General features: G+C 38.8%; 1 protein-coding gene across 6 annotated transcripts in view; it reads left to right on the forward strand.

Annotated features, from left to right (window-relative positions):
* The window catches only part of CNOT2 (CCR4-NOT transcription complex subunit 2), a 132793-nt gene extending 111278 nt beyond the window's left edge, over nt 1-21515 (forward strand). For all 6 annotated transcript variants that reach the window (XM_075931731.1, XM_075931743.1, XM_075931736.1 and 3 more), the window contains 8 exons: nt 510-634; nt 3547-3667; nt 3777-3933; nt 12267-12328; nt 12428-12477; nt 13611-13711; nt 14767-14911; nt 19551-21515. In XM_075931731.1, coding sequence (XP_075787846.1) covers nt 510-634; nt 3547-3667; nt 3777-3933; nt 12267-12328; nt 12428-12477; nt 13611-13711; nt 14767-14911; nt 19551-19637 — 848 coding nt within the window. In that variant the 3' untranslated portion in view covers nt 19638-21515. The remainder of the gene's footprint in view (nt 1-509; nt 635-3546; nt 3668-3776; nt 3934-12266; nt 12329-12427; nt 12478-13610; nt 13712-14766; nt 14912-19550) is intronic.
* Nucleotides 21516-24243: the final 2728 nt, after the last annotated feature.

A 24243-nucleotide genomic window follows, 5' to 3' on the forward strand; every position in this document is an offset into this window, starting at 1 on the left:
TCACTGGCAAGTGTAACATAGTGAGGTTCTGTTACAAATTACCTGCATATCTAACTAAAATTTAAAAATCTAATCAAATTTCAGAAAATATTTTCCGTATTTAAAGGAAAACAGATTACAGTTTTAAAAAATCAGTACTACCAAAACACGATTTCCTTTCTTTTATCAATTTACTTTTTAAAAATCCTCTCATTTTATTCAGATTTTGTACAAGCTGTTCAGTGTTAAGAGTAAAACTAGTGGGTCTAATTAATTCTTTGTGTAACATCAGTACAAACAGTGCAGTTGTGCTAGTTATGAATTTGGTCCAAAAGTTTTCTATTACATCTTGTTTAAATAAGAGTACTGAGTCAGTGATGTACAGTTCCAGTAAACCAACACACTTTCACTTTTTCATGTTTCCTGTTTTTTTAAAGTCTATTGCACTGTACCACTCGCTCATAAATGTGGCAGAAGAAAATATGTTTTCATAGTAGTTAATGTTGTACTTGCTCTTATTTTAATCATAGTCGGAATGGTAACAAAACCAGCAAGTGAGCAATCCCAGGACTTCTCAATACACAATGAAGATTTTCCAGCATTACCAGGCTCAAGTTACAAAGACCCAACATCAAGTAATGACGACAGTAAATCTGTAAGTAAATGTTGAAGCTTTACTATTCCCTTCAGTAGCTAGGTTTCAACATCTTAGTTTAAAATTGGTAGTAAAATAATTTAAATACACTTGTACTTCCAGGTGACAAATTTTAAAAGGTCTTCTACAAACTACTCAGGATAAAAATATCACTATATGTACAATGCAAGTTGGCTGTCTTGGAGTTGAAGAACATTTTGCAAAGTTTGCTTCTAGATTAAAGATATAAATGCTTTAATATTCTCCATGCTGAGTTTTAATACATGGCATACTTCCAGTTCAGCCCCCTCTTTCCAGTTAGTCACGTTACTCTCTCATAATAATAATAATTAATACTTTGCAAAGTACAGCAGCTTCCGCTGAGATTCTCAGAATTCTTTATGGACTTACTGAGTTAGCTCTTGCAATGAACCAGAGAGATAGGGAAATACAGTTATTCGCCATTTTTTATATATGGCACAAGAATAAAGTGATGTTACCAGATATCACACGAAGTCTGTGTCAGAGTTGGGAATAAAGTTTTCTAACTCCTAGTACTTTGACTTAACCAGAAGACTATTCTGCATCCTTTTAGTTATCTTACTATATTTTAGAAATGTGTCTGTCCATCCATCTGTGAGTCTGTTCAAGAAATCCTCCTAAACAGTGAAAACTAGGACCACAAAAATTTGGTATGCAGCTTCCTCTTATCCTAACTTAAAGCAAGGTCAAGCTTTGGTTGTGCCAGGAAAACGAGATGTCTGGAATTCGATTTTTCTCACAAATGGAAAGGATGGTGTCTGACAGGAGGGGCAGTCATACTGCAGAATGACCATGTGAGACAGTAAGGGACACAGATAAATGCCCCCATTAGGCCAGCAAGGGGTGGAGAAAGAGACAGTGGTTGATCTCAACTATGTACTGCAACCAGTTTTGGGTTAGTGATAAATGCATTTAATTTGGATGATTCATAGGATTTCTCTTCCATTAATCTGTTCAAAGAAACTGCCAAAAGGGGAAATATCCTTGATGTGTACTAGCACCATATTTTCCATGGTAGTGGAGTATCGTAATTAGGGCTGTTGCACGATTAATTGTGTGTGCTGCCCCTTTGAAACGCCGCTGCAGCATTTCAAAGGGGCAGCGCTGTGGAAGCCCGGGATCAGCTGGAGTCCTCAGCTGACCCCAGGCTCGGTGCAGCTGCCTCTTTGAAATGCAGTGGTGGCTTTTCCAAGGGGCAGCACCGCAGAAGCCTGGGGTCAGCTGGAGTCCCCAGGTGACCTTGGGCTTTGTGGTGTGCTGCCCTTTTGAGGCACCAGAGCGGCACTTCGTAGGGTCAGCAGAACACGGATCCGGGGATCAGCTGGGCACTCCAGCTGATACCCAGCTCTGTGTTCGGTTGCCCCTTTGAAGCACCACTCCAGTGCTTCAAAGGCGCAGCGCTGCACAGAGCCTGCGGTCAGCTGGGGACTCCAGCTGATCCCGGGCTCCTAATGTGCTGCCCCTTTGAAGTACTGGAATGTCACTGAAAAGGGGCAGCACGGCATTAACATGTGATTGTGTTAATTTTTTTAAAGCATTAATCCTGCCCTGCATTAATTGTAGGTGTTAATGCAGATAAATTGACCACCCTAATCATAATATACCAGATCCATGGGAGATTTAACCATTACGATTGCTAAAATAAGCATTTATCCACATTACACACTTGGATTTTTGAAAGAGTTTAAATCCTTTGCAGCCTCCAAGAAGCTGTTGAAAGATATGTGAGTGCAGCCACTTGCTATCTGTATAGGTCAAATTCTTGCTTTTGATTCCCTGAAGGAAGCTGCTACAGTTGCTAGTGCTGCAAAACAGGAGGTACAAGCAGACTCAGGGATGAAAATTGAACTGATACTATATGATTTTATAAAAAGTTGTCCTGTCAAAAAGTCACAGTATTATGCAGCTAATATGTCCTGAGACCTTGAGGTACTACCATTGGAAACAGCATTATGTAGAAAACCCTAAGTAGAAAACTTCGTGTGCAGCAGCAAAAGCCATCTAGACAGTTAGGATGCAGCATGCTGAAGTGCTGATGATTTACTCCTGAATTTGCTACACACCGAGTGGCCATTAAATGTGTCTTTGATTTATTTTATTGTCCCCCTCCTGTGATGTCTCATCTAGACATTGAACTCTTCAGAGTAGTATCCAATCAGTATGGCACCATGCATTCTATGATACTGCAAAAATAACACATAGAAATGACAGAAAAATAGAAGCAGTAGAAAGCAACCATTTCACAGTTTTCTTCTCAAATGTAGTTACACCTCTGTCCTGGTGTGTCAGCTGTCAGTGACTGGCTTGTGTAATTGGTCCAGTTATATTAGGTGTCAGCTACTGCAGTCCAAGAGGGTCTCTTTATGTAGAGGCAAGATTGTTGGCTAGTACGTGAAGTGTGAAAGGCCCATAAGCCCCTCCTGTGCCATGCACTCATTGGGAAGTGGAGTCATTTATCTTTCCTGTTTAATATTCTGCTCCAAGTTTGTACAAAATATTTAAATATTCTGATCTTCTCAATTTCAAGTCTTATTTCAGGGATTGTAAAAATGAAGGCAGCACTAATCATACCTACAGATTGGTATTAGAACACAAGGAATTCAACTGACAAACAGAGCTGTGGTTTACATTTTGTTCTTAAGTAACCCCTGAAAAGTGAGGAGAACTACATGTCTTTGTTTTTAATTCTTTTTATATACAAACCCATTTTTTTCAGAACTAAAATCTTGTAGTATGGGATCTAAATAATAGAACAGACTTCAGTCTCTCAGTACATGTATGGTCCTGTTGATGACTTTTGAATCAAGTGCGCTTCAAAAGGACTGCTTAACAAGTTTTTCCAAGTTGGCTTGTTTTTTGTTAACGTACACAAACTTCTTGCTTCTTAATAGAATTTGAATACATCAGGCAAAACATCTTCTAGTGCAGATGGACCCAAATTCCCTGGTGATAAAAGCTCAACAACGCAAAACAACAACCAGCAGAAAAAAGGGATCCAGGTGCTACCTGATGGTATGCATGAGCCTTTTCTTTGCTAAACCTCTTGAAAATATTTTCAAATGAACTTGTTGATTCCTCTGCTCTTTGAAAGAAAAAAAATTAATTTGTTGTGCTTTCCCAGGTCGGGTTACCAACATTCCTCAAGGGATGGTGACGGACCAGTTTGGAATGATTGGCTTGTTAACATTCATCAGGGCAGCAGAGACAGACCCAGGAATGGTACATCTTGCGTTAGGAAGTGACTTGACAACACTAGGTCTCAATCTCAACTCTCCTGAGTAAGTTCTGTTTTGAGTACTGTTTTGTTTTTATTATGCTGCTATTCATAATATTGGGCTCATGTAGTTCACATGACTATAAAAAAATTGCCAATATTTTGACAAATTAAATTTGAAAATGGAATGATAGTGAAGTAAAGCCTTCATTAATAAGGATAGAAATGTAGCTGTGTTAGTCTCCTGTAGCTGAAACAAAATACAGGACTATGTAGCACCTTAAAGACTAACAAGATGGTTTATTAGATGATGAGCTTTCGTGGGCCAGACCCTCTTCCTCAGATCAAATAGTGGAAGAAAATAGTCACAACCATATATACCAAAGGATACAATTAAAAAAAAAAAGAACACATATGAAAAGGACAAATCACATTTCATGCATCCCCCTTCTGTTCTGAAGTGTGATTTGTCCTTTTCATATTTGTTCATTTTTTTTAATTGTATCCTTTGGTATATATGGTTGTGACTCTTTTCTTCCACTATTTGATCTGAGGAAGAGGGTCTGGCCCACGAAAGCTCATCATCTAATAAACCATCTTGTTAGTCTTTAAGGTGCTACATAGTCCTGTATTTTGTTTCATTAATAAGAGAATTGTGCTTCAAGGCATATTGATATCTTGATTTTTTTTCAAGCTTTTAAGTAAGCCAGAAGGCTTTTCGTATTCCCTTAACCTGTTACAAATTTTCTTCAGGGAAGCTTTAGTGCATTTGTTGTTAAATTTCATGCATAAATTACTTTTTAAATAATAATTTTCCTTGAGGATATCTGCATTTAACAGGAAGCATTTTTATTGTAAATTAAACATACACTGATTTAATAACAAACAGTACGCTGCATAGTTGTATTGTTATCCTCAAGAGCAGTTTACCTTTGAAGTTAACTTCTAGTCCATTAGTTGCTTTATATTCTGCATGTGCATAATTATGAGCGCTCCACCCTGATATCACAGGGCAGTAAGGGATTTTAAAAAATATTTTATACCTCTGCAGACTACCCATATTCTCAGATTTTATATGCAGATGTGCAAGAGGAACAGCATGCTTCTATTTCCCTTTCTACCCGTATGGGAAATGAGTAGAGCATTTGCTCTGCCGCCTAACACATCTGTAGAGTGGGGAGTAATTTGGAGCAAGGAAAAAGCAGGAAACAATTGCATCTTTTTCTTACCTTGCCTCTGGGGCACACTATCTCTTATTGTGTCTGGTTTCCAGAATTACAATCTTGCCCCATATCTTGTGACACACACTGGAAAACTTGGATATGGCGCTCTAAAAACTTTCTTTATTTTGCATAATCCGATAAACAGAGTTAAGCATAATTAATCTAAAAGATATTGGAATCATTTCCCACTTACAGAAGAACTTTGCTGAACTTGATATTTAATTTTTCTCAATAGAAAAATTGTCTCTTTCATCAAAATTTTGTATACAGTGTTTGTTGAAATGTTATAAATATACACAATAAACCAACCAGCAAAACTAGATTGGAATGGTATGTGTGTGTGTGTGTGTGTGTGTGTGTGTGTGTGTGTGTATGTATATATATATATATATATATAGATGAAAGGAATTATTTGCACTTCACATTTCTCAGATTATATATACAAAGGAGGACTGGAAAGTAAGCATGTGATAGTATATTAATTTAAATGGTTAAACTGATAAGACTATATCAGAGGTAACGGATGGGGTGGGAGCAGACGAGAGCTGATGTTCGCTGAGCAGCAGTGCAGTGGGGGGCAGGCTGCAGGTGGCTCTGTGGGAGCTGGCTCCCCACACACACTGGTTCCTGTAGACCCGCCTCTCCCCCTTCCCTGTAAACATGTGTAACCACTGAAAATTTCAGAGGTTACATGTTTACACCCTCCCCCCTTCCAAAAAGGAGCTTTTAAACATCTGTATTGGGTTAAGGGCGGAGAGAGAAAGTAAAGCAAGATGGAATAAGAAGCAAAAAGTGGCATTCAGGAATTTGCACTCCTTATTCAGTGACTGTCACTAACATATATCCTTCATGTAAATTTATTATTACCAAGAATTACTCCTATCATGCATGTCTCAAAAATGTGTCAAAACTTTTATTGTTCTTTGAGTCATATCGCCGTAGGTGCTCGACTCTGGGTGCTGGTGCATCCTCGTGCCAGTAACTGGAGATTTTTCCAGCAGTACCCTGTTGAGCTGCGTGTGTTTAGTAGTGTTTCTTCATGCTTTTGGTATCCATTAGGTGCGTGCATGGTGCCTCAGTTCCTTCTCTACTGTCCTCAGCAGCAAACGGAGCACCCCTTCAGTCTCCTGCTTTCAATCTGAAACAACAACAAAAATTAAATTTTCCCAGTTTTTCTCTCGTATCCAAGTTCTTACTATTTCCCTTCCAGTTAGTTTTATTTTTTAAGTTTTTTTTTCTTTCACCCCCCTTCCTCCTCTCCCTCCCCCTCCCCCCGCCCCGGTTTCTTCGTCATTCTTTATTTCAAAATACCTGGCTCTCCAGGATTTAAACACTGTGACTCCTGTCGCGAAACCATGCCAGCATCCGACGGCCGCTCTTCCTGTATGAAGTGTCTAGGAGAGGCACATATGATACAGAAGTGTTCACAATGTCTGGCTGCTCAGACATTGCAGCCAGAACTAGATGGGACCACGCCAGCTGGTTGAAAACCTTCTTGTATGAGAAGTCATTACAACCATCGTGTGATGACTCCCTCCAAAATCAAGGACGTGGACAAGGCTAGAGGTATGGACATAAGTCATCCCTCTACCTCTTCTGACAAGGCAAAAGCGAAAATCTGGGTGTGTCTGGCTAAATCGCTGCCCTCTGCACCAAGCTCATCCAGGGAGAGTGTAGGAAACAAGCCTGGCTCCTCAAGCACGGCATCACCTAAACAAGTGGGGCTGCACAAGAGGGCCCATTCTGAGTCCAGACATAAATCTTTGTTACTATCATCCACCACACCGACCATAGATCAGCACAGAAGATGGCACTGGAGAGAGCACCAGATGCAGCACCTAAGAGACCCTGCACTGAAATGCCTCTTCCTCGGGGGTCCAACACTGACCCTGTCCTTGGCATCAACCACGATGCAGACCACCACCATGGTACCAACAAAAGATCTTTGCAGACATTCTGCAGCACCGACAACCCGCGGCTCTTCAGCACTGGGTTTACCAGCTTCCTTGGTGCTCTCAATCCATTTGCCCTGCTCACCAGCTCTATCTTTTTCCCTTAGCGAAGTTGACATAGGACAGTGCAGCTGTTTTTCCTCACAGAATTCTAGTCCTACTCAGGCATCTTCTATGGGAGTCCCACTTGACAAGACAACCTCATGATCCACCACCACCTCACTGGTATGGTCATCATAGGCCATACCCACCTCCTCCATACTTGGCATTCCTGGGACACCTGGTCCTCTCATGGGAGCCATCACACTGCTCCCTCCATATTGGCCAAAACACTGCCACATTCCCCACTTACACCTTGGGACATGGCACTGAACTCCTCCGAGTATCCTCAGTCAGAAGACAAGGACTCTCTCTCCGAGGGTTAGGATAGATCTCCACTCCACAACTCTTTTCCATGTCAATGAACACACACGCTTACCTGCGTTCTTTCCCAAACTACACACCGATCTGTCTCAAGCAGTGCTGCACAGCTTAAATGTCCAGTGAGTGCTCACCTTTTACCTCGATTGAATGAGACCCTGGAGAAAGTCAACAAGACTTTTTTTATGATTTCCAGAGCACTCGGAAGATTAAGTTGTCTTCTCTCAAAGAATATCCAAATGGATCTCTTACACGCACTAGTTACACTGTCCACAACAAGCAGTCAACAAGTACCTAACAACTCACTCCACCAGAGCGGTGGCTTCCACCACAACCTTCCTGAATGTTGCACTAGAAGACACTTGCAATGCTGCAACTTGGTCTTCTGACCACACTTTCTCACAATATTATGCTCTTGCCTCCGCTATCACTTCAGGAACGTCAGACAGTGGTACTGTCCACGATTTCAGGGCTAGGGCTCCAAACCTGCCTCCATGATACGAACACTGCTCTGTAGTCACCCAGAGAGGAGCACCCTCAGGGACATCACTCAAAGAAGAAAAGAGAGTTTACTCACCCTGTGCAGTAACGGGGGTTTTGAGATGTGTGTCCCCATGAGTGCTCAACTACCCACCTCCCATCCCCTACTTTGAAGCCTCTTTGGGGGCTAGAACCAAGGTAGAGAAGGAACAAAGGTGCTGTGCCCCACGCATGCCTACCAGACACCAAGGGCCTGAGGAGACGCTATTGTATGCATACATGGGGTACAACAGGCCACTGCTAGAAAAATCTCCAGTCACCAACACAAGGATGCACCAGCACCCAGAGTGGAGCACTCATGGGGACACACATCTTGAAGAACCCCTGTCACTGCACAGGGTAAGTAACTCTTTTCCATTAGAGAGGCAAGGTAGGTGAGGTAGTCTTTTATTGGACCATCTTCTGTTGATGAGAGAGAAGCTTTCAGGCTTATACAGAATTCAATTAGTATTCTCAACTTGTGCACTGTATCTACTCTTCTAATATGAATGAATTTAGAATCTGCAAAATGAAAAGTATACATAGTTAATTTCTTCAGACTCAGAACTGCCCTTACAGATCACTTCTTGTTTGAGTATGATGGATTTGTTTTAATCACTGAGAACGAGTTTTAAATAGCTATGCTAAGAAATAACTTATCAGTACTAGCTCAGTAATTTGTAGCATTGATTTAATTTCAACTGTATGAATAGGTGCACCTCCAGGATGTTCACAATATCAGAGTTGTTTGATATTTCCAATACAGGTTATTTAAATGTAGCATTTTTAGGACAATCTGCTTAGAGCAAAGAACATCGGAATTCAGTATTTTCAAGTACTGTATGTGCTTGAACATAAGCCCATACATTTATAAGCTGACCTCCAAACGTAGGGAAAAAATGGTAAAAAGCTGACTGGCCTGTTTATAAGCTGACTCCAGAGTGCTGTTGTCTGGGACCTTATAAAGGGGTCAGTGACTTTTTACCACTTTTGTTCTGTAAGTTTGGGGGGGGAGGGGGAATCAGGTCCAAGACCACTGTGACTCTGCTTTTTAAATGCAGTAAGAACCTCCAGGCTCTTACTACATTTAAAAGGCAGAGTAGCAGCAGGGAACCAGGCATGAGCTGGGGCTTCTGTGTCCTGGCTCATGATGAGTCCCTCGCTGCCGCTTTTCCTTTTTAGAACCCGTTCAGAGGCTGACCCTACACAAAACAGGACTATCAATAAGCTCAATTATGTACACAGCATACAAACATGTAATAGTTTTAGTGCAATATTATGTATTGCTTTAAAATGTGTTTTTGAAGATATAAAGAATGTTGCAAGTATAACTTTGGTGTTACTACAATTTTCATTCTTTAAATTATTCCATACAAAGACTCTAGTTCTACATAGGTAGCTTTTGCTCAACATGGGTAGATTAGATGGTTTCATTTCAGTACAAAACAAAAAACCCACACCATGCCTATTGCCTGATACATTTTTGAGTGGTATATCCAGCTACTTTAATTTCTTCACAGAATTTCTTAATTCAATATTGTAAAAATTACAACACTTCATTTTTTGGTTTATTTTGTAAGCTGTTACAGTTCCAAAGCAACTCATGTCCCTCAGACAGAGTTCATTCAGGCTCTTGAGACTAGAGCGGCTGAATTGGAGGAGCTAAGGACACAGAGGTGCATATCTTCATTAACTTAGATGAGGAGATGGATTGCACCCTCAGCAAGTTTGCAGATGACACTAAGCTAGAGGGAGAGAGAGATCGTTGGAGGGCAGGGATAGGGTCCAGAGTGTGATAGACAAATTAGAGGATCAGGCCAAGAGAGATCTGATGAGGTTCAATAAGGACAAGTGCAGAGTCCTGCACTTGGGATGGAAGAATCCCAAGCATTGTTACAGGCTGGGGACTGACTGATGAAGTAGCAGTTCAGCAGAAAAGGACCTGGGGATTACAGTGGATGAGAAGCTGGATATGAGTCAACAGTATGCCCTTGTAGCCTAGAAAGGCTAATGGCATATTCCTGGCAAGGTGGGGTGGGAAGGGAGAGACTTTGCATGCTCCCTCTCCCTGATTGACCTGGGGGCAAGGGAAGTGCATAAGTCTCCTCCCACTGCTAGGGGCATGCAGTGCGTAGAGGCAAGGGCAAGCTTTTCAAAACAGTTGGCAGTTCTTTCTAGGCACTGGGTTTTCCTCGCAGGGTGGGGGTGAGGGACAAAGATTTCATGTGCTCCCCCACCCCCAGGCCAATCAGGGTCTGTGAGTGGAGGAGCGAGCACTCACCCCTTCTGGGGTGGCCCACAGCCACTTAGGAAATTCTCAAAGCGGCCTCCCCTTCAAAAATTATTGCCCACACCTGAAGGGTCTTTACCCATTGATATTTTTGTGAAGATATTCACATTATGTTTATTAAAGAAATAGGGGGTTTTGTGATATTTAAGACCATGTTTACATGGGTGAGTGAGCTTTTATATTCCAACTTTGGGGATGTAACTACTGTTGGAAAGATTTCTCCATTCTGGTGTAAGAAGGTATAATTTAACTCCCTGCCAAAGCTTCGTTCTGTGCTTCAGGAGACCTTGCTCTAAGAGCGAGCATTAAATTTTGTTACTGCCTCATTCTGTGTGGTGTTTAGCTTACAAAAGGAAGATTTTCTTTTTGGTCTGAGTTCTGTAGAATCCCTGACACTGAAAACTGCTAAGATGATGCACTTGATTTACTCATGGCTCAGTCTTGAATCCCTTTGGGTAGTATTTCCTCACCCATTCCCAGCGGAAGAAAGTTTGGGGCGCAGAGTTGGGATGTAAAATACCATTTAAAAAGTTAACTGGTTACATGTTGAAGTTAACAAGAATCTCACGGGTGGGGGGCCTGGCCTGGCCACCAGTTAACCCTTTACATCCCTAGTTCAGACTTCCTTGGGGTCGCAGTGGGGAAAGAGATGAGTCCTCTCAGTGCTCTCTCCATGCAGCAGCAGTACCTGGTGTGGAGGAGAGAGCATCTCTCCTCGCCTTTCCCCACACACAGCAGCTCTGTGGCTAAGAGAGCATCTCTCCCTGTCCATAGAAGCATGACCTCCTGTGTGGCATTTGATAGGCTTAGAAGAAAATTAGTCCGGAGCGACTTATACTATACGCCCCTGACTAAATCTTATCTGGGAGTTGGCGGGAGGTGCTGCTTTGGGAGACACTGTTTTGGGGAGGCAGCAGGGGCCAGCAGCAGTAACTGCTGGGGGCCTTTTACCCATTGCTGCTCCTAATACCCCTAGGACCCACAAGTATTATAAGTTACCAATCTGTGGCTGGTCTTGCCAGCTGAAACTGCCACTCATGTGGTCCTAGGGCCAATTGCATGTGCTGCTGCTTAGGCAGTTCCTGAAGCCAGCTGCCCAAGGCTGCATAAGCAATGACTAGTGTGGCTGACCCTGGGGCTGCTCCAGCAGTACCAGTGCTGTTGGCTCAAGAGTCATCCACCTGTTGCTGCTCTGCCCACCCCCAAGGCAGTTGCATATGGGGCTACTCAAGTGGACAGTGCGGCTGTTTCCAAGAACACCTGAACAGCTGTTCAAGGTCATGGAACCAGTGACCTCCATGACAGACACAGAGCCCTGATTATCATAAATAATTAAAAGTGCAATTGTCAAACAAGTAAATGTTGTGATTCACCTCCCTTTTTTGTTCTTCTACCTGCTAATTAGCAAACGAGTAGTTTTCAGTTGATTAAGTCAATGGTTCAAATTAGTGAAGTTCTGTTGTGATTTATTGGCTCCATTTTTTTCTTGATGTATTCTCAAGAATTAAATTAAATCAAAAAATGTATCTTTTTCATGGGGTTTTTCCATGTTCCCCTGAAGTGCTGAAATTGGTTCTTTGTCGACATAGATTAGAATTTAAGGGAAAGGTACCATCAATATCAGTTGGGAGGAACTTGGCTTGCCAGCTGTAAGCCCTTTAATGTTGGGTTCTTTAATGTTGGGTTCAGATTTATTAGTCTACCAGGATCCTGAGTGCTCTTACACAATAACTCCATTCTAGAAGTTGGTTTGAGCTTCTTAAAGGGGTTGAAGTCAAAGGCATTTAGGTTACAAGCACAATTGAAAAGTTTGCCCTTATGAATTCACTGACATGGAGGATTGCCAATGAATTCAGTGGTGCCAGAATTTCACTTTGAAAGTTAATGAAGTAACTAAATGTGATGGTTTTGGAAGAGGGGAGCGTTGGGGGTTTGGATATTTTCAAGTTCATTGCTTTTTAATGTGTGTGTGGTTTTTTCCCCCCTGTTCCAGAAATCTCTACCCCAAATTCGCATCACCTTGGGCATCTTCGCCATGTCGACCTCAAGACATAGGTAGGGAAAATAAATTGTGCTTAATGTTGTGTTAATATTTATAAATGAGAATCAATGACATGGTTTAACAATTAGGTCAATTCTGATTCCCTTATCTAGACTTCCATGTTCCATCTGAATACTTAACGAACATACACATTAGGGATAAGGTGAGTATGCTTTCTTGTCCCCTATAATAAAATAAGTAGAGAAGAGGCTGGTTGGTTTATAGAATTCTTCTCAAGATAACCTGACAAGTAATTTTGCGTGGCTTGATATCCCTCATCAAATCCAATATTTCTAAAGTCTTATTTCCAACATAAGACCAAAAAATTTTAAAAAACATAAAAACCCTGCATCTAATCCCAGTTCTGTTTTCCATTAATTTCTTGAATACTAAAAATGGTTTGCAGTAGCTTTTGAGGGATGTGAGAATGGCTTTGGGAAATAACCAATACACATCATTATAGAACCATACTCCCATGTAATCAAAGCAGTAGTCAGTCTAGACCAGTGATTCTCAACATGCAACCTGTGGACTGCTTGTGGCCCATGTGTCATCCCCTAGGCTGTTCAGGCTTTAATGGATGTGGCCCACAATGGTAAATAAGTTGAGAACCACTGGTCTAGACCAATATCCTGTCTTTGAAAGTGATCGTCAGATCCTTCAGACCAAAGCATCACACCCTTATAATTAACCTACCATAATATGTGAACGCTATACAGTACAGGGAGATTTCTTTTTTTATTCCATTTTAGCAGCTTATAACCTGAAGCTTGAGAAATGATAGTTCTTCCTTTCTTTTCTTTGCCTATGGAAGTAGGAATTTTAATCTTGATTATATTTTTTAAAAAATCCTACATATTGTTTGTTGATCATTCAATAATGTTTTAAGAATTAAGATTTACGTTGTAAGCTACTGCTGAAGTACGATTTCTTCCACACTACTAATGTAGCTGTATAATGAAAATTGTAAATGAACTATTTTAAAAGTAAAGTTGAGGAGATCAAAAAGTACCCAAAAAAAAACACCTTCCTCCTCCTCCTCCCCTCTCCCCCTTCAGGTTATAGTAACTATCCTGCTGTTTATCTAACTGGAAAATTGGAAAGCTTAATTTAAGTGGGGAAAAAGTGAGCTTTTGATTAATATATTACACTGCTGAATATCTAGTATAAAATTTGCAACATACTTAATATGAGGATAACAGTTTCTGACTATTTTCTATTCACATTTAAGTGGCATTTAGCTGACTTTTTTTTATTTGTGTTTGTTTTTAATCTTAATTTTTTTATCTTTTGCAGCTGGCTGCAATAAAACTTGGCCGATATGGAGAAGATCTACTGTTTTATCTCTATTACATGAATGGAGGAGATGTATTACAGCTATTAGCAGCAGTAGAGCTGTATGTTCAAAATATTTTGGCCAATTTGGTAATATAATAGAGTAACAATTCACTGTAGTAATCACATGGTAAATCTAAAATTTTGCTTTCTAGTTCACTTCAAAAAAACTAGAAAAGCTATTTTAACCCCTAAAAATAGAGGCATAGTTTGCACACAGAACTGGAAGCCTGGAGCTCCTGAATTATAACACTCTGGAACTGATTCCTTTCTGTAATCTCTATTTGTAATAAAATGCACCTGCCTCATATGGGTTTTATGTTGCTTTTTAAAGCACGCTGGAGACAAAAAGTGCTACGTTAAGTGCCAAGTTATTAAAATTAATGGTGTGGAGAAAGTGAATAAGGAGATGTTTTTTACTCCTTCACGTAACACAAGACCCAGGGGGTTACCCAATGAAATTAATGGGAAACAGGTTTAAAACAAACAAAAGGAAGTTCCTCTTCACACAGTGTCTAGTCTGCCTCTGTAACTCAGTGCCAGAGGATGTTGTGAAGGCCAAAGGTAAAACTGTGTTTAAAAAAAAAAAAAAAAGAATTAGAAAAGTTCTTGGAGGCTTGGTTCTTTAGTGGCTAACAACTAAGGTGATCACAGGTACACTCTTGGTACATCTAAGCCTCTGGCTGCCAGATTCTGGGACCTGGAGAACAGACCAGGGATCACTTGATAATTGCCCTGCTCTGTTCACTGCCTCTGAAGCATCTGGCATTGATAACTGTTGGAAGACAGGATACTGGGTTAGATCAACCATTGGTCTGATCTAGTAAGGCCATTCTCATGTAATCATCTAAAAACAAAATGGCAAAATGAAGGACAAAAATATTAGAAAATGCTGCTGGAATAAAGCAACTTCTTATCAAGGATGGCCGAGATTTTGGTCTTACCATTAGGACTATATAAATAAATAGAGCAGATATGTTGGTATTTATTAACTTGATTTTATGTCTTAAACATTTCTTAATAGTGTAAGTCAGTGTCCATTTGAAAGGTATTTTTGATCTGAAATCAAAGCAACTAATATAAAAAATTCTTTTTCCTCTCAATTTAAAAATGAAAGATTTAACCGGGATTGGAGATACCACAAAGAAGAACGAGTATGGATCACCAGGGCACCAGGCATGGAACCAACAATGAAAACCAATACATACGAGAGGGGAACATATTACTTCTTTGACTGTCTTAACTGGAGGAAAGTAGCTAAGGTATTTTTTCTTCCACTGTGCAGATTTTTAAATCTATCAACGATGTATTTTTAAAAATCTTCTTAAAATCCTCTTTTATATGTATGTGCACACACATGTGTGTGCATGTGTGTAAGTAAAATATTCATTTTGTACCCCACACCCTGACTTTCTGACTTAAATTCAGCTATAGGAGGAAATAAGTGTTTCCTAAAATATTGGTTCATTTCTTTGAGGGGAAAAAGAACTGTGCTCTCACTCTCTTCAAGAAGTAGAAAAATTCAGGATATCATTTTCCATTAATTGTTATCTAAACACTTTGTTCTGCCACTTCAGGCCTACCTGTGGCATATGTTTAGCATAAACACAATACTAAACACCACTGAAGAACCTTACACTAAATATAGTACAAATGATTGGGTCAAATGGTCCCTGAAGGATTTACAGTCACCTAAGACAAGTCGGAATTTCAGGCACAGATGGAGGACAAGTTTATGGTCTTAAGTCTGCATAGTAAATGTCATCTCTAATATTAATCTTTGAAGACAAAAATTCTTAAGATCTTTAGGGTAACAAGGACATGATTAAATTTAAATTTAGTTTTTTAATCTGAAGGGGAAGTTCTCCAAGTGATTATGCTTCTGTCTCATTAGAAAAATTAAATCCCAGAGCAGGACAAATATCAAATACCATATAGAATGTCTCATTATTAATTGCAACCACATGAGGACATTTTTAAAAAAATCTTTTCCTTGTGCTTTGTTTTACTGTAACAGATGCATTATCAGCTAATATTGAGAATCTCAGTTTGCCAGATGATATTTCTAGGTGCTTTATAACCTTTCCTCTTGGTTTAATGTATATGTATATTATTTGGATAATAGTACTAAAAGCATCAAATGGTGTTTTTAAAAATGTAGAATAGACTTGCATCTTAACATCCCAGGTTGGTTTTAACAATCTAATAAAATAGGTAAGATGTAATCCTATTCAGTGAAATAGCAAACAATATTAATTTACTAAAGAATGAGTTTTACTTTCACTTTCAATAACAGACCGAAAAAGAAACTAAGTGAAATTGAATAAGCATTGAAATAGCTTTCTAGATTAATTTGACAAATTAATTCCCCATGGACACTTAAATAGTTCAAGAACTTGAATACTAAAGAATTTTATTTCACTTTCATCTTAAACAGAAATAACATGGGAATGTTGGTCACATTTATATGTTTATAGCTTTTTATCCTGTTCCATGTAGAAAGGATAGTGTGGTTAGAGAAATTTTGATTTGACACTGACCCAAGTAAAGCAAGTATAGCTACCTCCATTCAAGATGGTGACAAGATGCTAAAAGGCTCAGAAAAGAGAAAGGAAAGTGGAGAATGTGAAACCAAGTATTGCCAACAATGATTACACATTACTAAAAGAAAAATCTTTTAACTAAAACTTTATAATTCTTCTATTAAAAAATGAGGAAATGTGATCCCCGTTAAGAAACAAAATTAAAACCATTATTTTATTTTTCCTTCCTAGAAGTTTAAATTCTTTACGGTAGAGAAATTTAGACATCAGAACCTTGCTTAGAAAGGATGCTGCTTATATTAAATATCCTTTCAAATATTTGTCAGTGTTTAAATTTTTAAAATTATTAATAGAACATTTCACTTAACACAGACATGCTGGTGCGTTATAGGTTCTAGTTCCTAATTTCAGTTTGCATCTCTTATGTCCATTTTGTAGCTAATGGGAGTATTGTTTCAAGTCTAATTAAAAATTACACCCAGTAATAAGGTTACTGCTGTTTCCTTTGTAGACTGATTCACAGTCTAATAGACTTAATCATTTTTCCTGTTTAGCCTACATTTGCCTTTGCTCACTTTTATTCCATTAATTCTCTTTAAAGAGTTCTCTTCCATATTTGGTGTTCATACCTACTAAATATTTTGTATAAATATATTGATTGCTATTACATAACTCACTCTTTGTGACTGTAATCAGAATGACACATGAAAAAGAAGATTCACCGCACATAAAATTTCTTTAGCATTTGATTTACTGTGTAGGATTTCTCCCCTCTAAGTATGGAATGCCCATTCCTGGTTAATTCAAGGTATTTTAAAAAAAATCATTGCATCCACATGAAAAAATAAAAACAATTAATTTAACCAATGTTTGCTTAATAGACAAGCTGGAGTTTTTCTATTTCTTTGTACCTAATATATACAAAAATTATCAATGCTATTGTTCATATACAGTCTCTGATGGCCCAAAGTGAAACCTAAATTAACATGTATGAAAGTATTTTTCTATGTGCAATAAATACACTACTTTTTGGTTTTCAAAAATATTTGGTCAGTGAATTCTTTTTCCCTATATTGTTAAATATAATAACTTTGTGTAATTACCCACTCTGAATGTGGGCTCTTTTAATACTTCAGACCTGAACCAGTAATAAAATGACTGACAAACACTGTTTCAGTGCTTACAAAATGTGTCATCGAAGTGTTAATATTTACTAAAAAAGTCACAATAAGAAATCTCAATCCATATGGGTTCTAAAGGAGCCCTCATGAGCCAGTAAAGTTTCTTCCTTTAGACTCCACTCATTAATTCTGTTAAAGTGGCTATTCTCCAACTATGCTTGATAGACTGGTGATGATCTGCAGAATATAACACTCCAAGAATCATAAACTGAAAGGTTGGAGAGAAGGTAATTTGAGGGGCATTTTTCCTATTACTAAGTGGATGACAAAGTGAAAGTCAGGAGGATAACTGTGTTAAAGAATCTGTCTTAAATTATACCTCCCAAGAACCATGTTTGGAAGGGTTTTCCACACATTGGTACCATTTGTCCTGCCCCCAAAAAAGAAAACTCACGTGCCTGTGCATTACCCCACCTATCCATGGATGTTCATGAGGGGATTAGAATGTACCCCTTTCTCCAGTATTAATAAAGTGGCACGCTATATTAACTAATTTCCATTTCCACCTCAGGGTCCCCAGGAGCTGCCACAGCCAGGAAGCGTGGGTGGAGGATGGGATGAGTGTGGGGGCCAGAGCCACAGTAGGGAGACAAGGCTTTCATGCAGATGGCCAATGCCTCTTGTAGATGCTGCTGGGATTCTCCAGGTTTGTGGAGAGCTTTATTTGGGGGATGTAGATTCAATTAATTCTCAGCATTCTTTCTTAAATTCCCTTGGTGACTTTTTTTTTCCCCATGCCATATAAATTTTCTTTCCTCTTAAAGATCAGAAGTATGGGGACTTAGGGCTCCTAAAGACTAGTCCCAACTCTTACACTGCTTTGTTCTCTAATTCAGCTTACCCATCTGAAAAATAGAAATAATATATTATTTAACTGCCTTCTGGAGGTGTTAGGAAGATTTATTTTTTTCAGTGCTTTGTGATCATCAGTGTAAAAGAATAAAGAGTTGACATAAATTCAAAACTTCCCTAGGTAGAGCTTATGGACAGTTTCTTGAGATAGCAAACTTAAATTATGAAGCTAAAGGCAGAAGTATTTATTTAGCCTTAAAGTCCTGTACTAAATTTTCAGTTCAGTACAGTATTCATTTTTTGAATGAAAATACGGAGAAAGGGGACTATAGGGAGCTGTCAAACTACTAAAAGGTTAAAAATTAATTTTAAGGCCCAGTTTTTTAAAGGGCAAGTATATTTTTGCCTATACACAACTTGTCTGCAGAAGATGCCAATGTAAGTACACAAACTGGTGATCACAATTGAAGATCATGCAGCAGAGTTTAATAAAACTAGAGCATTACATATTCATAGCAGGGCTGTGAAAAGGTATTTGAATGGTAGGTATCCCAGCAATTGGATTCATAGTGGGTGCTAGCCAATCAGAATATATATTCACATACTTGAATGACTGAAGCATTTTTATAATTACTAAGCAAATCAAATGCCCACATAGTATAAGGAATTGTATAAATGAGGAAGAAACTGCATTCATGATTTAGTGGTTGCTAGTTAGCCTCATACACTGGCTTAGCGTATTAACATTCAGCATAATGATTTATAATGCTTTGGGGTCTTCAGATGAAAACCACTATTGAAATGTAGTAGCAAAGGACTTATATCTATGCCTGCAAGTCTAAAGGAAGCAAGTAATTTAAATCTTTTTACATGGTGGTGGTTCTTACATTTCATACCATAAAGAAGAAAACCTCACCATATTTCTGATTAATTTGCCTTATACTAACAGTTGGCATGGTGATATACCACTAAATACCTCAGGACTTAGTATTGTGGCACCTAAAGTAAATCTTTGAAAAGATCTTTTGAATTGCTGAAAAATGGCTTTTCTAAAAGTTTAGTTAAATGACTTAACTCCATATTTGAGTCTTAGCTGTATGTTTACTAGTGTTAAGTACTCACAACTAACTATGTTTCTGAAGCTAACTTACCATATTAAAAAATGAGGGGACACTGCACTGGTATATTGATTTTTTTTTAATTAACTATAATCACGTATTAAAAAATTGTATTTTGCCTCTTTTTTGAAAAAGTAAGAGTTAAATCAGGCTATTTCTAAAAGCATCATTTTACTTCAGGGGAAGAAGTTTACTCATCATTGACACAGACACTTGCATCTGTAAAGAAAATATCTACAATTAATAACCTTTCTTGTTTAATTGTAGGAGTTCCATCTGGAATATGACAAATTAGAAGAAAGGCCTCATCTGCCATCAACCTTCAACTACAACCCTGCTCAGCAAGCCTTCTAAAGACTTCCCTTTTCTTGGGGTATGGCTGTCTCAGCACAATACTCAACGTAACTGCAGAACTGATGTGGCTCAGGCATCCTGGTTTTAATTCCTTGAGGATCTGGCAATTGGCTCATGCAAAGGGTCACCATTTGAGGTCCTGCCTTACTAATTATGTGCTGCCCAACAACTAAATTTGTAATATGTTTTTCTTTAGTTTGAGCAGGGTCTGAATTTGTTTTTGTTTATTTTATTTTATTTTTTGTCAGCAGACAAGCTTGGGTCTAAAGACAAGCGAGTACACTGTCAAAAGTTTACCACTTAGTTTCCAAAATGTAAAAAAAAGCAAAAAGACAAAATTAGACAATTTGCATTGTTCATTGTAGCACTATTGGTAATAAAAAAATGTTTGTGCATTTTTATGTGAAGATCCTTCTCGTATTTCATTTGGAAAGATGAGCAAGGTCTGCTTCCTTCATTTTACTTCCCCTTATGTTTTTGAAAGGCAGTTTTCGCCAAGCTTAATGCAAGAATATCTGACTGTTTAGAAGAAAGATATTGCCACAACTTCTGGTTAGTTACCAGGGTTGTGTATTACTGAGCTTCATCTTTCCAGAATGAGCAAAACACTGTCCAGTCTTTGTTACGATTTTGTAATAAATGTGTACATTTTTTTTAAATTTTTGGACATCACATGAATAAAGGTATGTATGTACGAATGTGTATATATTATATATATGACATCTATTTTGGAAAATGTTTGCCCTGCTGTACCTCATTTTTAGGAGGTGTGCATGGATGCAATATATGAAAACGGGACATTCTGGAACTGCTGGTCAGGGGACTGCTTTGTCGCCCTGTGCACTAAAGGGCCAGATTTTCAGCAGCCAAGGACATCCATACCCAAGTGAATGTGATGGGACTTAAAGAAGTGAACTGAGACAATTCACTCTGGCTGTTTGAACAGCAGCGTTTCATAGGAAGAGAAAAAAAAAGATCAATCTTGTATTTTCTGACCACATAAAGGCTTCTTCTCTTTGTAATAAAGTAGAAAAGCTCTCCTCATTGCAGTGTTGACTTTGATTTGAGATTGTGAAATCATTTCTTCAACAATGAAAAATGAAAATAACTGTTGAAGTATTAAAAATATCAAGCTATATAGTGGTTAAGACACATTGAAGAGTCTTTTAGCTGCTGACAAATAATTTGAGATTATATACCTTTCCTCAGTAGGCCAAAAATTATGGTCAATCTTGTTTTCACATTAAACAAACTAATACAAAATATAAAATTATTTTTTACAAATGGGTTGGGTAACATTTGAAATAATAGGCTCATATTAAAATACTTTTCTTTTTGTGATGGGTTTGTTGGTTTAGATTTAAAATATGCTTACTGGTCACAGCTTTACTTCCAGGCTGATATTTTACCACTTCAAACAGAGAAGTAAGTTTCATTTGATGCATATGACTTCCTCTGAGACTCAGGCCTCAATAAACAAAACCACACCTTTTCTGGAAAGTACTGTAACTGTTCTCTAGACTAAGGGGGGGCAACTTGAGTATTATGTGTCCCTTATTTTAATGTGACAGCTATTTTACATTCGACAATTTGTGAACTATATTACATCTAACAATGCAAACTATGTTTTAAAAAAACCTGAAGTTACCAAAGCAAGAAAAGACAGCAAAACAATGTCAGTGAATCTTGATTTTTTTATTTTAGTTTTTAACCTATTTTTCTATGTAGAACAAAACAGTTTGTTGGCATTTATCATATAATGTTTGGAAATTGACCAATAATGACATTGCTGTGTTTCTGTATCAGGTGTATAGCAACTTTAAATTCTACATTTTTATATGTATTTTGGGATAAGAGAGACATAAAAATATAAAACTACTTATATATCATCTTTTTATTATTATTTAAAGCAAACAACTTTCTCAACCTGAAAAGGAAAGTGACGGTCATAATTTAAATGGTTATGAACACTGCCAAAAAAAATGTACTGATGATTTTTCCCTAGCACAGAAAAGAATCAAACATTTAACTACTAAGAAACAAAACTATAAATGGAGGAGTGATGTATTGAAAAAAGATCACAACAGTTTCATGTTCAATCATATAAATATTTCATATTTAAAAGGAGTGCTTGGACTTCAAGGTTTTAAAAAAGGATCTTAAAAATAGTTAATTTAGATGAGATTATTAGTGATCTCAAATATTTTTTTCTTGCACAATCAGTCTTCATGAAATAACAAGGGTAGAGTAAGGAGCAAGACAGTGAAATTAAAACAAAAATTTACATGCTTCAAAGTATGTGATGACGTTTTAAAATCAATCATTAATCTGGAATTGGTATTGTAATTGTATCTACCAGACAATGACTTCTTAAGGACTTTGCATTCAGTTACACTAGTTCAAAAGCTTGATGTACAGTGTATTTTATATTAATTTTAAGGTCACGTTAGTGCAGAATTATAGGACCTGATCATTTATCAAGGGAATAAATGATTTGGCTCATATTTCCTACTTCTTGGTGATTAAAAAAAGGAGGCACAGAGACTTGTAACTGCTTGGCTATTTTAGTTTTCTAAGTACCACATGAATAATTACAGGCTTCCTTAATGAGAAACAGAACACTTAAAAAAAAAATATTACTGAGAATTTTTAAAATCACCAAATTTGATGACTGAATTGAGCTAGGACACTATGGTTACAACCACATTTCAAAAAAAGCTCTGTGGTACAGCCGTAGCTGGCCTAGGTCAGCTGACTTGGGCTCACAGGGCTCAGACTACAAGGCTATAAAATTACAGCATAGACATTTGTGCTTGGGCTGGAGCCCACACTCTGAGATCCTGCAAGGGGGGGAGTGGCTTTCATAGCCCAGGCACCAGCTGGAGCCTGAACATCTTCCCTGCTGTTTTCAGACCTGCAGCCCAAGTCAGCTGATGTAGGCTTTGAGACTTGGTACCAAGGATTTTTTTTATATGCTGTAGACCTATCCTATGGGCATGTCTACACTGCAGTGTAAGCCCAGGACTCAAACTAGGGATGTTAAATCTCAGTTAATACTCGTGTAACCTCATGAATTCTTATTGGTTAGTCGACTATTCTATCGTCCCCGGGGCCAGGGCTGGCAGCCAGTGCACTCTGGCCCCACTGCCATGGAGCTCCCTGCCACCCCGCACTGCTTCTTCTGTATCAGAGGCAGCAGCGCGGGGTGGTAGGCCGGAGCTGATCCACAAAGGGAGCCAGTTTAAAAAATAGCTCCCCTCACAGACCAGCTATCCTGTGCTGCTACCTCTGACAAAGAGGCAACAGCGCGGGGTGGCAGCAGCCCCTATGTAGGGGGGTTTGAGCTCCCGAACCTGGTGCAAGCTGAAACTGAGGTGGGCTGCCTGCCCATCTCGCTCCTAATACACTTTAAATGCAAAGCTGTAGTGGAGGTTGTCCTAGACCCAGCGTGAGCAAGGGGGGGCGGGGATGGGTGTAGTCTAAACATTAACCTATAAGCTTTTGCTTATCAGTTAATCGGTTAATCATCTACACTGTATATCCCTAATTCAAAGTCGGGCTCAAGTGTAAAACCTCCTTCTGTCTATTCACACATCGTAACCCAAGGTCCCTGGAACTTGAGGGGGAGGGGAAGGAATGGAGGCCCATGCGCAAGTCAAACTAGGACTCAAGATTCAGGCCCAATTGCTTTGCAGTACTGGAGTCATGCTCTGGGAGTCTACTCAAAAGTATCCCATTGGCCAGCTTTCTTTATTCTCTGGTACTCAAGTTTGGTGGACATTCAAGTTTTCTACGCTGCACCATGAACTAAGGCTAGAGCAACCACATTTTGGGAGGGATGGTAGATCACCAGGGTAATGGGTGGTTGGAGTAAGGCCAACATAGTGCCATGTAGATGCTGAAGCCACTGGTTGGGACCAATGTTTCCTGTAAGATGAGTGCTTGGGCAGCCACCCAGGAGAGAGCCAAATGCCACCCAGCTGATTGGTGGAGCGCCCTACTGTCTCCCACAGCCATCAGCATGTGTTTCTTGGTGGTGCACACATACACATGCCTAGGTGCATGTAACAAATATTCAGCACGGGGTGGAGAAATTAGAGGGAACATTGGTTGACACCAACAGTTTATGAATTCCTAACCTAAGATTACAAATGTGTAGATGTTCCAGTCCTTTGTTAACAAGCCCAGGTTCTGCCATCTTGAGTTCTAACCCAGGGCTTATGTTGCAGTGTAGACCCACCTTGTGCTAAAACACTCTGGTTTGTTTTATATCTGATAGCAGCTAATGTACAAAACATTCTGTAGGTGATTTTAATATTGCACTACATTATTTTTGGAGTAAAAAGAAAGAAAAGTCTCTATAATTACATGTAATTGTGGAAGGTACGCAAGGTAAATTTTGAGTAGCAATATAAAACTGGCTCTCTCAAAACCACTGGAAATACTTAGATCTTTGAAATGTTTCAGAGACACTTCTAGATTTATGGTTTTGTTGATGCTTGTGTTACAAAGCTCTCTTTACTGATGCACAGAAACAGATGAATTATTCCAGTGTTTTTGGATAACCACTCTGTTGGAAAAAAATTACATTACAAAACTTGTTAAA

Source organism: Pelodiscus sinensis, chromosome 1, assembly GCF_049634645.1.
Source record: "Pelodiscus sinensis isolate JC-2024 chromosome 1, ASM4963464v1, whole genome shotgun sequence".
NCBI lineage: Eukaryota > Metazoa > Chordata > Testudines > Trionychidae > Pelodiscus > Pelodiscus sinensis.